The sequence below is a fragment of the Oratosquilla oratoria genome, chromosome 26, assembly GCF_046742065.1.
Source record: "Oratosquilla oratoria isolate Oo_2021 chromosome 26, ASM4674206v1, whole genome shotgun sequence".
Taxonomy (NCBI): Eukaryota; Metazoa; Arthropoda; class Malacostraca; order Stomatopoda; family Squillidae; genus Oratosquilla; species Oratosquilla oratoria.
The window spans coordinates 52,352,756-52,369,142 of NC_134802.1; the positions used below are offsets into that span (position 1 = coordinate 52,352,756).

General features: G+C 38.9%; 2 protein-coding genes across 2 annotated transcripts in view; both read left to right on the forward strand.

Annotated features, from left to right (window-relative positions):
• Window positions 1-14,852, forward strand: part of LOC143039579 (2-oxoadipate dehydrogenase complex component E1) — a 30,362-nt gene extending 15,510 nt beyond the window's left edge. The window contains exons 8-18 of the mRNA XM_076209809.1: window positions 1,977-2,084; window positions 2,725-2,882; window positions 4,054-4,189; window positions 5,456-5,587; window positions 6,531-6,651; window positions 7,420-7,716; window positions 7,875-8,077; window positions 9,363-9,483; window positions 9,588-9,776; window positions 10,037-10,122; window positions 10,282-14,852. Of these exons, the coding sequence (XP_076065924.1) occupies window positions 1,977-2,084; window positions 2,725-2,882; window positions 4,054-4,189; window positions 5,456-5,587; window positions 6,531-6,651; window positions 7,420-7,716; window positions 7,875-8,077; window positions 9,363-9,483; window positions 9,588-9,776; window positions 10,037-10,122; window positions 10,282-10,386 (1,656 nt within the window). The 3' untranslated portion in view covers window positions 10,387-14,852. The remainder of the gene's footprint in view (window positions 1-1,976; window positions 2,085-2,724; window positions 2,883-4,053; window positions 4,190-5,455; window positions 5,588-6,530; window positions 6,652-7,419; window positions 7,717-7,874; window positions 8,078-9,362; window positions 9,484-9,587; window positions 9,777-10,036; window positions 10,123-10,281) is intronic.
• Window positions 10,396-16,387, forward strand: part of LOC143039580 (UDP-glycosyltransferase UGT5-like) — a 21,826-nt gene continuing 15,834 nt past the window's right edge. Inside the window, exon 1 of the transcript XR_012967652.1 lies at window positions 10,396-10,534. The gene's annotated coding sequence lies outside the window, so the exon portion shown is untranslated. The remainder of the gene's footprint in view (window positions 10,535-16,387) is intronic.

The window sequence follows — 16,387 nt, forward strand, 5'->3', positions numbered from 1 at the left end:
TGAGAGTGATGAGTGAGGAAAATGGAGGAGAAATAGGGAAGGATGAAGTGAAACCAGCTGTTAAGATGATGAGAGCAGGTAAGGCACCTGGTCTGGATGGATGCCATGCAGAATGTCTGAAGAAAGGAGGTGTAGTGATGGTGGACTGGCTGGTGAGGTTGTTTAATGTTTGTTTAAGAGAGGGTAGAGTGCCAGAGGACTGAAGGAGTGCCTGTATAGTTCCACTTTACAAGGGAAAGGGTGACAAGTGTGAATGTAGTAGTTTCAGAGGGATCAGCTTGTTAAGTGTAGTTGGGAAGGCTTATGGGAGGGTCTTGATTGAGAGGATTAGGAGAGGAACAGAGGGAGTAATTGGTGAGGAACAGTGTGGGTTTAGGACAGGTAGGGGTTGTGTAGATCAGATCTTTGTGGTAAGACAGATATGTGAGAAAGTTATAGGAAAGGGTAATGATGTTTTTTGGTCTTTTATGGATCTCGAAAAGGCTTATGACAGAGTAGACAGGAAGGCACTGTGGGAGGTACTGCAGATATATGGGATAGGAGGAAAGCTGTTAAGAGCAGTCAAGAGTTTTTACTAGAGTAGTAGAGCTTGTGTTAGGATTAGAAATGGAGAGAGTGAATAGTTTGAGGTAAAGGTGGGACTTTGTCAGGGATGTGTCATGTCGCCCTGGCTGTTCAATCTTTACATGGATGGGGTGGTGCGAGAGGTGAATGCAAAGGTAGTGGGTCAGGTGTTGGAGATGATTAAAGAAAATGGAGAAAAGTGGGAGGTGAGCCAGCTGTTGTTTGCTGACGACACTGCGCTTGTAGCAGGATCAGAGGAGGGGTTGAGGAAGTTAGTGACAGAGTTTGAGAAGGTGTGTGAAAGAAGGAAGCTGAAGATAAATGTGGGTAAAAGTAAGGTGATGAGATGTACAAGGGGAGAGAGTGACAGCAGGCTGGAGGTGAGCATTAAGGGTGAAAGACTGGAGGAAATGGATAGTTTTAGATACTTGGTGCAAATGTGGCAGGAAAGGGAGGAGTGGGGGTGGAGGTAGAATGTAGATTGAGAGAAGCGAGTAAATGCCTTGGTGGATTGAAAAGTGTAATGAGAAATAGACATCTGGGAATGGATGCTAAGAGGAGGTTATATGAAGGAGTGATTGTGCCAACAGCATTGTATGGGGCAGAAACATGGAACATGAGAGAGGAAGAGAGAATGAGTTTGAATGTGTTCGAGATGAAATGTCTGAGAAGTATGATAAGGGTTACTAAGCTAGATAGAGTGAGAAATGAGGAGGTGAGAAGGAGAACAGGGGTGGAGAGGGAGCTGGGAGATAGGGTTAATGAAAGGGTATTAGGATGGTTTGAACACATGGAAAGAATGAGTGAAGAAATACTAGTAAAAGAAGTGTGGAAGGCAGAGGTGGAAGGAGTGAATATGAGGTGGCATCCTAGGATGAGATGGATGGATGGGGTGAAAAGGGCATTACAAAAGAGAGGAATGTCTGTGGAGGAAGGACGGGAGAGGACAGAAGATAGGGGTGAATGGAGAGGGGTTGTGTATAGATGATACTGTGATGCATGAGGGGGAGTGGGTGAGGGATGGGGGGTGAGGAAGTATGTATGAAAAAAAAAAAAAATGACGCAGCCCGAAGGGATTTCTCCCTGTCTTCTCCTTTTTTGCATGAGGGGACGGAGAGGGGGGGGTCATCGAATTTATGAAGCTGCCTTACTGTGGATGTGCTGTATCTTGCGACACTGCTTCTGACCCAGGGCAGTGGACAGGATGCAGGAATGACCCGTCATCCAGGAGGTGCCAAGATAGGAGGGAGGGTGAAGGGAAGTGGAATATATAGGAAATGGAATGGGTGGGAGTGGTTTCTATGCCTTTTTTTTTTTTTTTTTTTTCTACCCCCCATGTAGGGGGAAAAAGCCTTTGGTATATGTATGTATGTAAGAATGAAGAGCTCTGAACATTTATTTTCTTCTTCCAGGTTGGATATACTGCTCCTAGTGAGAACACTAGGTCTTCCTTATACTGTACAGATATTGCCAAGATGTGTTCATTTCCCATCATTCATGTGAATGGGGATCAGCCAGAGGTGATTGCATCCTGTTTTTCTTTTCTTTGTAGTGGTAATGGATAGATTGATTTTCATTGTAGCAGAGACTGTATGGGTTTTCATTTATTGTGTAACTGTTTCAAAATAAGTTGCGATAAACAAAAGGGCTGTGAGGAAACAAGACAACCTTCATTTTAAGGTCTCCCCCTCAAATGAATAGAATTATCAGTCATTAAACAAAATAAAATCTAAAGTATGGAACCTTGTTTTAGGTTTTGATGTAGTGTTAGTACAAACTTTTGATTAATTTGATTTTTAATCACATCACGTGATGGTTTAAGGACCTTATAATGCAGGAATCTAATCCAAGTTTTGTTGGACAAGAATTTTTTTTTTTTTTTTTTTTTTTTTTTTTTTTTTTTAACTTGTCATTATAATGGCAGACTTCATGAATTTTGTTGTGAACAATGTTAGACAATTCTTTTCATCACTGTGGAAGACCTTTCATGTGAATAGAATCATTTCATATCAAAAGATCATTTTTGTGTGGTTTGAGTTGGAAAAAAAAATTGGGGAATATTGTTAGACCTCCCTTATAAGGAGGAAAAAAGCCTTTGGAATATACGTATGTCAGTCTGAAGTTGCAGTAATTTATGAATTCTACTTCTGACTGGTAAAGGCAGTGATGAAGGCAACTAAACTGGCAGTGGACTACCAACGCAAATTCAGAAGGGATGTTTTCGTCGACCTGCTTTGCTGGAGGCGCTGGGGACACAACGAGTTAGATGAACCTCGCTTCACAAATCCACTGATGTATAAAAACATTGAAGCCAAGAAGTAAGTAACTTATATTATTGAATTGTGAAATACAATTAGATTTGCTAGTAAGAGTAATGGGGAACCAGAGATTGGGGACTGGATAGACAGGTTCTGCAGGATGGACATTGGAGGGAATCTTCTTCCTATTTACCATCTCCAAAGCTCGTCAGTACCTTCACCTTCACCCAGAGATAGCTCTTTTGTTTTTCTCCACAAAAGTTGACAACTACTCCCTCTCTCTCTTTTTCCTCCTCCTCCACCTCTCCCTTACCATCCTACTCCTCTCTATCCTCTTCCTCATCATCATCATCCTTGTCTTTTTTTTTTTTTTTCCTCCAATTTTCTCCTCTTCCTCCTTGTCCTTCTTGCCACTTCATTGCCCACTTCTTTATCTTCTCTTCCTCCTTGACCACTTCTATATCTCCCTCCTCCTTAACTCTTCATTGCCCACTTCTTGCCTACCACCTCCTCCTCTTCCTCCCTCTCAGTTTACCACAGTCTGTGCGCTCCAAGGAGTCCATTCATACATTGTGCCAAATCATCCTTAGTACATGCCTCTCTCTGTTTCTCTCTTTTTTTTTGTTTTTTATACATAACAATGATTATACACAATTCCACCTGTGACACCGTAGTACGGTGTGCCAACATGGGGAAAAAGCACTGTCGTCATGTGTCATAAAATTCATTCAAATCATTGTTATAATCCAAAAAAGTGATATTCATTGTACAACACATCTTTCTTTACTATATATAGAGTGAGAAATAAAATAAAATTGGCAGAATGGCTAGTAGTAAATCATGATGTATGGCATACCGGAAACAGTCTTAGCCTTGGCAGGTCTTTAGGCCGCCCCTCCATAGATCTTTTCAAGAAGAAACATTGTACTTCATCAACATTGTACAATATTAGTGTAAATTTGTTTTTATGTTGGCTATTGGAAGAAAATGGAAGCAGTCACTGACAGTCACCTCTCTTTATGTGAAAAAATTGAAGAAAGATAATCAAAACTGGTAGAGATCTTTAGCCTGGTCCATAGATAACCTCAACTTGGAGGAGAGGATATTTATTCTCTCTGATGTCTGTCTTGCATTTGAATATATAAGAAAGTATTCTTTGGTGTTTAGTGCTTTAGCCACCGAGGTGAAAAACCATGTTTACCAACGCTATTTTTTCTTTCTCCATAACCAGGAGTGTTCCTGATAGTTATGCTGATAAATTGGTAGAAGAAGGAGTCATGAGTCAGGACGATGTTAGAAATGAAAATGCAGGATACATGAAAGAGTTGAATGAACAGTTTAGTCTTTTGGACAGCTATACACCCAAGGTGATTTATCCAGTGTGGTTTAGTAACATAATGTTTCTTTTTCTCTGATATCAGTGGTACATGTTTAAAGCAAGAACCATTTTATATTATAAATTATATATAAATGTAACATAAGAGGAAGAGTTTAAATGTAAAGTAGGGGTTATTAGGCTGGATAGAGTGAGAAACAAGAAGGTGAGGAGGAGAGCAGGGTAGGAAAGGGAGTTTGAAGATGGGAATGATAAAAGAGTATTGGGATGGTTTGGACACATGAAAAGAATGAATGAAGAAAGATTAGTAAAAGAGGTGTGGAAGGCAGAGGTGGAGGGAGTGAACATGAGGGGGCAACCAAGGATGAGATGGATGGATGGGGTAAAAGGGGCATTGGGAAAGAGGGGAATGTCTGTTGAGGAAGGAAGGGAGAAGACAAGATAGGGGTGAGTGCAGAATGATTGTGTATGGATGATGCTGTTATGCATGGAAAGGGAGTGGGTAGGGGCTGGGGTTAGGGAGGGATTATGTGTGAAGGATAGTTTGACGCAGCCTGAAAGGATTTCTCTCTGTCTTCTCTTTTTCTGCATGAGAGGACAGAGAGTGGGGATCACAGATTAAATGAAGTGGCCTTGCTGTGGATGTGCTATGTCTTGCTGCATTGTTTCTGACCCAGGGCAATGGACAAGGTGCAGGGATGACCTGTCAACCAGGAGGAGCCAAGAAGAAAGGAAGGGATGATGAATGGGATTGGAGTATGTGGGGATGAAATGGGTGGGAGTGGATTTATATCTTTGACTTTGACTACCTCCCTTGTAAGAAGGAAAAACCTCTTGGTATATACATACATATACCACAGGCTTTTTCCCCCTTACAAGAGAGGTAGCCAAAACTTGGTATATAGATAGAGTAAATGAAGGTTGGAGGGTCATCATACTATGAAGTGATGGAGGCAAACTAGGGCCAGCTGTTGGACCCTGCCTAGGAAGAGCTGTGCATTGCTGCATTGTTTTTTGACTCGAGCAGTGTGATGGGGGAATGTGGACCTTTTTTCTCAGTGGTGCTTCAATGGGAGAGGCAGTTGTATGAGTTTTTGTGCATATAGGTGTGTTCTTTGATTTGGCCATCCCTTTTATAAATAGCCTCTGATGTATATATATTTACTTTATGTTTTGTTCATTTATTTTTTATTTACTTATTTATTTATTTTATTTATTATTATTATTATTATTATATATATATATATGTATATATATATATTTTTTTTTTACTTGTTCCAAAAATTATCTGTTTCAGGCATCACACCTCAAAGGCAGCTGGGCAGGATTAGTAGACTCACCCTCTAGTATAGAAGTCTGGGACACTGGAGTTGATATTGAAACTATGAAATATATTGGAGCAAAATCCGTTGAATTCCCAGAAGATTTTGTAAGTATGAAAATATTATATCTGATTGTGAGATTATATGGAGGAGATAAATATATAAATATGCTTCATTGTTCAATTTTTTTTTGAGTAATCATAGAGTACCGAGGTGGTTGGAGCATGTGGATAGAATGAATGAGCAAAGAATGTGGAAAGTGGAAGTGGATGGAGTGAACTGAAGAGGAAAATTAAGAGAGGGATGGAGGATAGATGGAATGGCAACATTTTTATTCGCCTGACACAGGAACATGGGAAATAAAGAGTTGGAGTCCTTAGAGAAGTGAAGGAATTTCACTGATGTGATAGATATGGAATGTATGTCAACTAGGGAAGAGTACAGAAGAGAGAAATTGTAAATGGGTAAAAGAATGTTGTGACCTGATTTTATTTTATTTTTATTTATTTATTTATTTATTTTTTTATTTTTTTATTATTAGTATTATGTTTTTATTTATTTATTTACATATAATTTTTTTCTATTTATTCATTTATTTATTTTATTATTATTATTATATATACAGTATATATATATATATATATATATATATATATATATATATATATATATATATTTTTTTTTTTTTTCTTTTTTCTTTTTTTTTTTGTGTATTATGAAGTGGTGGTGGTGATGGTGGTGGGGGGTTGACCAGCTCCATCTATCAGGATCCACTGTGGAAGAACTATATCTTGCAGGGTTGCTTTTGACTCAAGTAATGTGATAGATGACAAAGTGATCCTTTATCTCCAAGGTGCTAAGATGGATGAGTTAGTTGAATGGATTTTGTTTGTATGTTGGTATATGCTTTGACTAAACCACCTCTCACAAATGGGAAAGTGCCTAAAGTACATATATAAATTCTTTATTGCAAAATCAAGCTAAGAAGCAGCTCTTGTAACAAAAAATAAAAAAAATATGGATTATTGATTTTCTTCTTTGTGTTCATAGAAAATTCATCCAACCTTGAAGAGGTCTCATGTTGAAGCTCGTATAAAGAAGTTGTCTGAAGGAACCAAGTTAGACTGGGCCACGGCAGAAGCTGTGGCTATGGGTTCTCTTCTCCATGAAGGTAAGACTTGTTTGTTTATTATCGTGTGTCTTGCTACATTGCCTCTGGCAGTGGGCGAGATGCAGGGATGGCCCGTCATCCAGGAGGAGCCAAAATAAAAGGGAGGGAGAAGGGGTGAAGTGGAGTAAGTGGGGATGGAATGGGTGGGAGTGGATTTTATGACTTTGTTTTTTGGCTACCTCTGGGTGAGATGCAGGGATGACCCATCATCCAGGAGGAGCCAAGATAAGAGAAAGGGAGGGGGGTGAATGGAAGTGGAGTGTGTGGGGATGAAATGAGTGGGAGTGAATTTTATGACTGTTTTTTGGCTACCTCCCTTGTAAGGGGGAAAAAGCTGTTGGTATGTATATGTATGTATTTATTGTCATTACAATTAGAGGGAAACAAATGGACGTGGAGGGTGGGTGCATGCCTTGGCAGTCTACATCCCTTGTAGGGGGAGGAAGCCTTTGGTATGAATAGATAAATATTTTTCATGTGATTACTTATATGTGTATGTGCTGTTTCTTGCGACACTGCTTCTGACCCAGGGCAGTGGACAAGATGCAGGGATGGCCCGTCATCCAGGAGGTGCCAAGATAAGAGGGAAGGAAGAGGGTGGAGGGGAGTGGAGTGTGATAGAGATGGAATGGGTGGGAGTGGTTTTTATGCCTTTGTTTTTTGGCTACCTCCCTTATAAGGGGAAAAAGCCTTTGGTATATGCATGTATGTATGTACTTATATGTTTCGTTATATCAATTTTGAAGTTTAAAATTTACTTTGTTTCAGGGTATAATGTTAGAATTAGTGGCCAGGATGTGGGGCGAGGAACTTTCTCACAGCGCCATTGCATGTTGGTCAACCAAGAAACTGACGATGTTATCATTCCACTAAATGATATGGTGCCTGATCAAAAAACACACTTGGAGGTGGTCAACAGTATCCTTAGTGAAGAAGCTGTCCTTGGTTTTGAGTATGGAATGTCTGTGGAACACCCCCAGAGGCTCTGTATATGGGAAGCTCAATTTGGTGATTTCTTCAATGGAGCACAAATTATGATTGACACTTTTGTTTCATCTGGCGAAAGTAAGGATTGAGTACTTACTATGTATTATTAGTTCAGTTATATTGTAATAATATGTATAGAAAAAAACTGAAATGTTGAAATTATTTTAAACAGGTTATTCTGGTCCAAATACTCTTAAGTTTGACAAACTATTTTTTGAAATTCATGTTTTCTACAGCTAAATGGCTGATGCAGAGTGGTCTGGTCATGATTTTGCCTCACGGCTATGATGGTGCTGGTCCTGAACATTCATCATCACATATTGAGCGTTTCCTACAAAATTGCGATTCCAAGGAGGATCGACCAGATGGTGAAGACATTAATTGGAGTATAGCTTTCCCGACTACTCCGGCTCAATATTTTCACTTACTGCGAAGACAGGTGATTTGGTGTAATGAGTGGGTCGCAAAAGTGGACAATTTATTTATGTATTTATTTATATTTTTTTGTATAATTTATTATTATCATTTTTTCATAACTAGTATGACATTATTTTCCAGTAGGAAATCCAGTTGTTCCAGGATTTGCAATATGATTACATCTAGGAACAAAGAAATCATTAAACAAGTCAATTTCAAATTTTGATTTCATAGAATGAATGGAAAAAGATTAGTAAAAGAAGTGTGGAAGGCAGAGGTGGATGGAATGAACATGAGGGGATGACAGAGGATGAGATGGATGGATGGGGTGAAAGGGATGTTCAGCAAAAAGGGGAAATCTGTTGAGCAAAGAAGGGATGAGGCAGGAGATAGGGGTGAGTGGAAAATGGTTGTGCATAGATGATATCATGATGCAAGGAAGGGAGGGGGTGGGGGATGGGGAGGAGGGTGAGGGTGTGGTTATGTGTGGATGATATTTTGTTGCAGCCAAAAGGGTTATCTCCCTGTCTTCTCTTTTTTTATGCATGAGGGGATAGAGAGGGGTTCACTGATTAATTGAAGCTGCCTTGATGTGGATGTGCTGTGTCTTGCTGCACTGCTTCTGACCCAGGGCAATGGGCAAGATGCAGGTGATGACCTGTCATCCATGAGGAGCTAAGATGAGAGGAAAGGGTGGTGAATGGGAGTGGGTATGTGCCTTTTGACTTTGGCTACTCCCTGGTAAGGGGGAAAAAGCGCTTGGTATAAATAGATAGAATTTTTCAAGAATTGCTCTGTTGATTGTGTATTTACGAAGGATTACAAAGGCGGAGCATGCCGACAGGAGACCTTTTGGTCCATATCTAGGTCGGATGCAAAAAAAAAATCATACATACATACATATACCAAGGCTTTTTCCCCCTTACAAGGGAGGTAGCCAAAAAGGAAAAGGCATAAAATCATTCCCACCCATTCCATCCCTGAATACCCTCCACCCTCCCTCTTATCTTAGCACCTCCTGGATGACGGGTCATAATTGTTAAAAAGAAAAAAAAATCATAATAATGATAAACAAATAAATGAATAAATAAAAACAATAATAATGTAAATAATAAATAAAATAAATAAATGCATAGGTATAGTTAGATAATAAACAGGTAAATAGTAAATAATGATAAATTGACATAACTAATAATAAATGAGAATCAAACAAATAATAATAAACAAATGGACAAATGATAACAAAACAAATAAACAAATAATCTAAAATAAATGATAGTCATTACAGTTTTATGGCTATTTTTCAGATGATTCGTAATTATCGAAAGCCTCTAATCATGGCTGGTCCTAAGGGTTTACTGAGACTGCCGGCAGCTGTATCACCACTTTCTGACATGGCTCCGGGAACCCACTTTAAACCAGTTTTGGGTGAATCATGCATTAATGTTTTGAATGATATGCATATTCCATTGTTAATAGAATAATTTTTTGTTAATTATGAAGACTTAACAATCCTTATTTCTCCTGTGTAGGTGATCAAGAGGTTCCGCCTGAAAATGTGAAGAAAGTTGTATTTACAAGTGGAAAGCATTACTACACGTTGGCAGCAGAACGAGAGAAGAGGGGATTGAAAGATGTTGCCCTGGTTAGAGTTGAAGGTCTTTGTCCTTTCCCTGTTCATGATATTAATCAAGAACTAGCCAAGTACAAAAATGCCAAAAGTAAGTTTTAATATAGAAAATTTGGAACATGTATTTTGTCATGTGCCTTTTTTATTTATGTATCTATTTACTTCTTAATTAATTTATTAATTTTTATGGAATGGGTGGGAGTGGCTATTATGCCTTTGTTTTTTGGCTACCTCCCTTAAAAGGGGTTAAAAAGCCTTTGGTGTATGTATGTATTAATTTTTATTACTGAGCAACAATATGCATATTTATATGGATCTCTTACTATATTTTAAACCTTTTTTCTTCATCAGCCTTTGTATGGTCTCAGGAAGAGCACAGAAATATGGGATCCTGGTTCTTTGTTAGACCCAGGTTTGAAAATCTTTGTTCCACAAAGGTAAAGTAAAAAGATATTTTCCCATGTTATTTTGACAGTGTCATATGTTATTGCAGAATGGAAATGGATCATATGAAAAAGAAAATGTGCTGACAAATACAATACCTGAAACCTTATAGGCAACTTTTACAAATTATGACAACTTCTTTGATGTTTCAGTTGAAATATGTTGGGAGAGATTCCCTTGGAACTCCTGCAGTCGGTATTGGACAAGTCCACACACAAGAAGCCCGAGAACTTCTCGAGAAGACTTTCAGTATATAGATGAAAATAGAAAATAGAACTAAAGATTAATAATAAGACCTCATTAGTGCTTTTATCTTGCCATCCTACCAAAATGATAGTTTTAACTGGATATATGAAATATGAATGAAAATATAGATGGAATTAGGTCCAGCAGTCATTTAGAGAGGTTGGTAAATTATTACGGTTTGTAATTTGATTGATGTTAGCTGGTGCTAACTGTAATTAGAGGAACCAATGATAGATACTTGCCAGTGGTGGTCCTGTGAGATGAACATCAGTGAACTGCCTCTGTTGCCCATCTTCAGGACTTGTTCATATCTTCATCTGGAGGTGCCATCCCAAGGACCTGGTACTTGGGCCTCTGGACCAGGCAAAGATGTCATTGTCAGTTTAGACTATTTTCCCCCACCACTTGTTCATGTAGGGAATACTGACTGCTCTCCATCTCCATCCTCCTGTAAGCTGGTGGCTTAGAAACAGGCTCCTACTACTACAATATGTCCACCAGTCCAACATTTCTTCCTATGAGAGGACCTGAAGAATTGTCAGCTACCGAGGAGTTGTGGGTTTCTTCTCGGAGATGAACAGTGCGGTAAACCTGTTGCAGCTGTTGGGCCTTTATTTGGAAAAACTGTGCCTTGTTGTATTGCCTTTGGCCCAACCAGTGTGATGAGGACTTGAAGCAACCCTTCATCCCCAAGATGCTGAAATGAGAGGATGAAGTCAAGTGGGTTTTGTGTATGATACAGGTGTGTGCTTTGAGTTAACCACTCTGGGAAAGGGTGTGTGTGCTTTGGGTTGACCACCCTGGAAAAGAGCCTATAGTATGATGTTAATTATGATTGGATTTAACATCAGGAAACTTACAAATCCAAGTTCTGATCAGTGTTGTCAAAAAAAGGAAGGCAGTCAGTTGTCGTAAAACAATACCATATCTTAGAGTACATAAAATCCACCCTCATTTCAACACAGAATTTGAGGGAAACAAATAGTATTCAGATGTAACACAAAGACAGTCAACAATAACAGTGAAACTTTGAAGAGTTAGATACACATGAAAACAAATTATTGTTAATGATCTTGTGCTGTCTTAAATTTACCTAGTTGTACGGGAAGGGAGCTATGCTCATGGTGACCCGTCTTTGTATCTTTCAGCATCAAGTTTTTTCTTAAAATCTTGAACAGTGTTTGCACACACTTTCTTTATCTAAATTATTCCAGGTATCCAGCACTCTAAGTGGGGTGCTATTTTTTTTTTTTTTTTTTTTTTTTTTTCATGTCCTCTTGTTTTTACATTGTTCCATTTTAGTAAATCATTCCTATCTAGGATTTCCATTCATTTCATGATTCTATAATTAGTCAGCAGATCTCTTTCTCTTTGTCCCAGAGTTGGTAATGCCAATTTGGACAATCTTTGTATGTTAATTTGGAGAGTTGGTGCCAACTTTGTTGTTGCTCTTTGTATTCTTTCTAATTTCTTTATATTCTTTTTAGTACTGGGTGTCCATAGTGTTGCTGCATACTCCAGTTTTGGTCTTGTTAGTGTAACTACTATTTTTTTTAATTATTTCCTCATCCAGGTAGTCAAATGCCACTTTCATTGACCTTAATAGGTTGTTGCTGTTGTTGTCGTTCCCTAGACTGTCTGTCCGAGCAGTCCCGTCTCCCCAAGGAAAGGCACAGCCGAAACTGGGTTTTTCCACAAATCCTTTATAGAGTGTATGTTGTGTTGTTTGCGTGCATGATTGAGTATAATGCAGTCTTCCATTATGTGTTGTATGATATGGGGTGAAGTGTTACATCCTGTTACATTAAAACAACACCCAAAGACCTTTATTACACACAGATACTCTCTTCTCTTCCTCCACAACCACCAAATACCAGCCTCCGGAAACATATTCATAATCATATCACTCACCGCTCCATTAACACACTGAAAGACAACACACTGCTACATGCCAGACCCCCTGATATCCACCCTTCTGAATCCTCTCTCCCACAGAAGGACAGAGTCCACCTGGCCAGACTGCGGTGCGGCCACCACCCGGCACTTCTAAGCTACCAGAAGAGGCTGGATGACCGCATTGTGAACAGCTGCCCAGGATGTAACACTTTACCTTAATAGGTTGAAGGTTTCTCCGACTATTTTATTGATATGTTTGTCCAGTGTCATGTCTTTGCTGATTATTACTCCAAGGTCTCTTTCTGAGTTCACTTTTTTAACTTCTTCACCAATTTTATAATTTCTTGATATTCTTTTACTTTTTCCAAACTCCATTATACTACATTTCTTGATATTGAAGTTCACTTCCCACTTTTGAGTCCATTTCCAGATTTTGTCCAGATCTAACTGTAATGATTCACAATCCTCCTCTGTTCTTACTTTCTTTAGTATTTTTGCGTCATAAAAAAATTCATATAACACTTTACTCCTTAATCCATGTCATTTATATATATGGCAAACATACATTATTTTGTTTTTAGATGATTAAGAAGAATAAGAGATAGGCTGATGGAATGAAGGGTGATTTAGATACAAGGGAACAACTGTTAAGCAGAAAAACAAAATTACAAAAGATGGTGTGAATAATAATACATAGATACATTTACCTCTAATAAGGGTGATGCCCAAATCAGAGGATATACCCACCCATCCAAAAACCCATTCGCTGTTCCTTATGGATGAAAGGTCATCCCTGGGCCCAGCCACAGTGCAGCAAGATACAGCACCTCCACAACAGGGCCCAACATCCAAACCTGGTTTATCCCCATCACTTCATTATATAAAGTGTGGAAGGCAGAGGTGGATGGAGTGAACATGAGGGGACAATCAAGGATGAGATGGATGGATGGGGTAAAAGGGGCATTGAGGAAGGAAGGGAGAAGACAGAAGATAGGGGTGAATGGAGAATGGCTGTATGGATGATACTATGATGCATGGAAGGAAATGGGTAGGGTATGGGGGTTAGGGAGTGGTTATGTGTGAATGATATTTTGATGTGGCCCGAAGGGATTTCTCCATCTTCAATGTTACTGCATGTGGGGACAGAAAGGGGGAGTCCCTCATTAAATGAAGTGGCCTTGCTGTGTCTTGCTGCATTGCTTCTGTCCCAGGGCAGTGGGTGAGATGCAGGGATGACCCTCCTACACCACCCTGTCCATGTATACATTGAACAGCCATGGTGACATCACACAGCCTTGATGCAGGCCCTCCTTTACATCAAACCACTCGCTCTCTCCATTTTCCATTCTAACAGGTTCTACTATTCCTGTAAAAACTCTTGACTGCCCTTAACAGATTTCCTGCAGTCCCATATATCTGCAAATCCTCCCACCATACACAAAGGAAAAAGGGGTACACAATGCAAATTTAGAGGGATCAATTTGTTAAATATAGATAGTAAGCCATTTGTGTCTGTGTTAATTGAGAGAAGCAGGATAATGAGTAATTCTGAGTAAGATATACAAGAAATTTTTTGGCAAAAGTTATGGGAGTCTTTTGAGCATTTATGGATTTGGAGAATAATAGTAATATGTTTAATTAAACACAATTTTTTTAATTCAAGAGTCGGGCAAGGTGGAGGTTATCTGTAGTGTACTGGAAGCACAGGGTGCCTTTTTTTTATACAAAGTTGCATCTTTTATAGTAAATGAGATTATAAGGTGCTCTTGTAAGAAAAAAGTTAATTACACAATGACAGTATTATATTAAACACTATGGGTTAAGTTGATAATTTATTAATCTTATTTAATTATTTAACCAAAAATTCTGTATATTATTTTCAACTTTGTTTTCTACGAGAGTGGTTCAAATTGGATGGAGTAGGGTATAGCTGGAAATTTTCTGACATGGCATATGTTTAGGATGTAGAAACATTTGTGAGAACTACAATGCAATAACAAGAAGTCTTCAGCAGTGAGCACAGTCCTGTGGTTAACAAAATTATTCTGGTATCAAATAAGATGTCATTGGTGTAAAATGCTGTAAAGACATTGTGGACAGAAGGTAGAGGTGCTGGTAAACTTCAATCCACAGCAGCAGCAACAACAACAACTACATTGTGGGCAGCTCTTATTCTCAGACCCAATGTAAATCTCAGGAGCACATGATAGGATTTGTAACTCAACAATGTTGAGATTTAAATCTTGTTACCACTAAGTGATGGATACCTCTCATCTATACCAATAGTAGTCACCTAATGTGGTATGAAATGGGGAACTGCAAATGTTTGTGACAACAAAAAGCACAGCATTCCCCACACTGTTGTCTGTAGAGATACAAAGGCAGAAGCATCCTGAAATAATGTGTATATTGACAGTGTCATAGATATTTGCAGCCCCCACTATTTCACTGCTACAATCTGCTACTTCATACTAACATATTGTGATCATACAAATCATGTTCATATTTGTGGAAAAAAATTCTGAAAAGCATGAATTGATAGCTTTAATTTTTTTAATAAATACAAAATTGAAATAAATAAGTTTTTGATTTGTGCAAATACAGATATGTCCAAATTTTCATTCATTGTAGTACATTCTTTTGTGATATACAGTTGGTACTGTGATGCAAGGAAAGGAAGTGGGGAGCAAGAAGTAGTTGTGTGTAAATGATATTTTGACACATCCCAAAGGGATTTCTCCCTATCATCTCTACTTTCTGCATGAGGGGAAAAGAGGGGAGTCACCAAATAAGTGAAGTGGCATTGCTGTGGATGTAGCATGTCCTGTTGCATTGCTTCTGACCCAGGGGAGTGGACAGGATATAGTGATAACCCTTCATCTATGAGGAGCTAGGATCAGAGGGAGGAAAAGGTGGATGGGAGTGAATAGGTGTTTTTTTATTTGGCTACCTCTCTTATAATAGGGGAAATCCCTTGGTATATACCAGAGGTGGGGAACCTGCAGCCTTCCGGGCCATCAAGTGCGGCCTTTGATATACATATTATTTAAAAAATTATATTACCTATTATTTAAAAAGCATATTATTTATCATAAAAAGGGATAAGATAATTGAAAAAAAAAATTGTTCAGTGCGGCTTCTATGTGGGACGATGAATTGTAAGGTGGCCTTCATGCAGAAAAAGGTTCCCCACCCCTGGTAATTACAGTACCAGCCCAAGACATAAGCAAACTAAGAGTGCTTGGGAGCCCCCACAGCACTTGGAAAATAATAAATTAATTGAAATTGGGAAATGTGGTCTTGCCTGCCGATTTATGCGCCCAATTATGAATTCGTTCTTGGTGCAGCGCATTTTAATAAATATTCATAATCTGTGCAGATTCACACAATGTGCTTAGCAGCTTACACTAAGAATAAGATTTTTTTTTTTCCAAGCCTAGCTCATCCTTAGGCATACCAGTCAATATTTCCTATTCTTTCTACCCTGTATCCTTGTTTTTCCTCTTCCTGATCCTGTTCCTCCCCACTTTCATCACTACTATGGTCAGACTTCTCGTTTTCATCATCATCGCCAAGAAGCTTCGGCATGTTTTAGTCATTTCCTGGTTATCTTGTGACGTTTGGTGTTGTATTATGGGCTCAAACATATATGACTGGACAGGAAATGAACGATCTCCACTGCCTATATCCTTTTCTTCAGATTCAGTTAAATTGTACGACTTTTTTTTAATAAAAAACCGTGAGTGTAAATGCAAATATCACTTCTAAGGCACGATACAATGTTGACTCCTGTGACGTTGCGCCGATGCGTATCTCGGGAAGCTTCGGAAATCCGCTCTAAACACACATTTTAATAAAAAGTATGACTATCACGATGGTGAAATTGACTGGGATAGTTAAAAAAAAAATTCTATTGGGGAGTGGGTGGTTTAGAAAACTTATTTCGTTAATTGCATCCTGATCTTTGGGGTCATGTCACAACGCGTGTTTTAAGTCAAGGTGGCTTGGCGCGGGAGTGAAAAGCGCGCACTTTTTATCCGTCCTGTGTTCAAACGGCGACTCATTGTCGTGGGTGAATGACGTACGTTACTCAGTTCATCCCTTGTATTTCCGTCT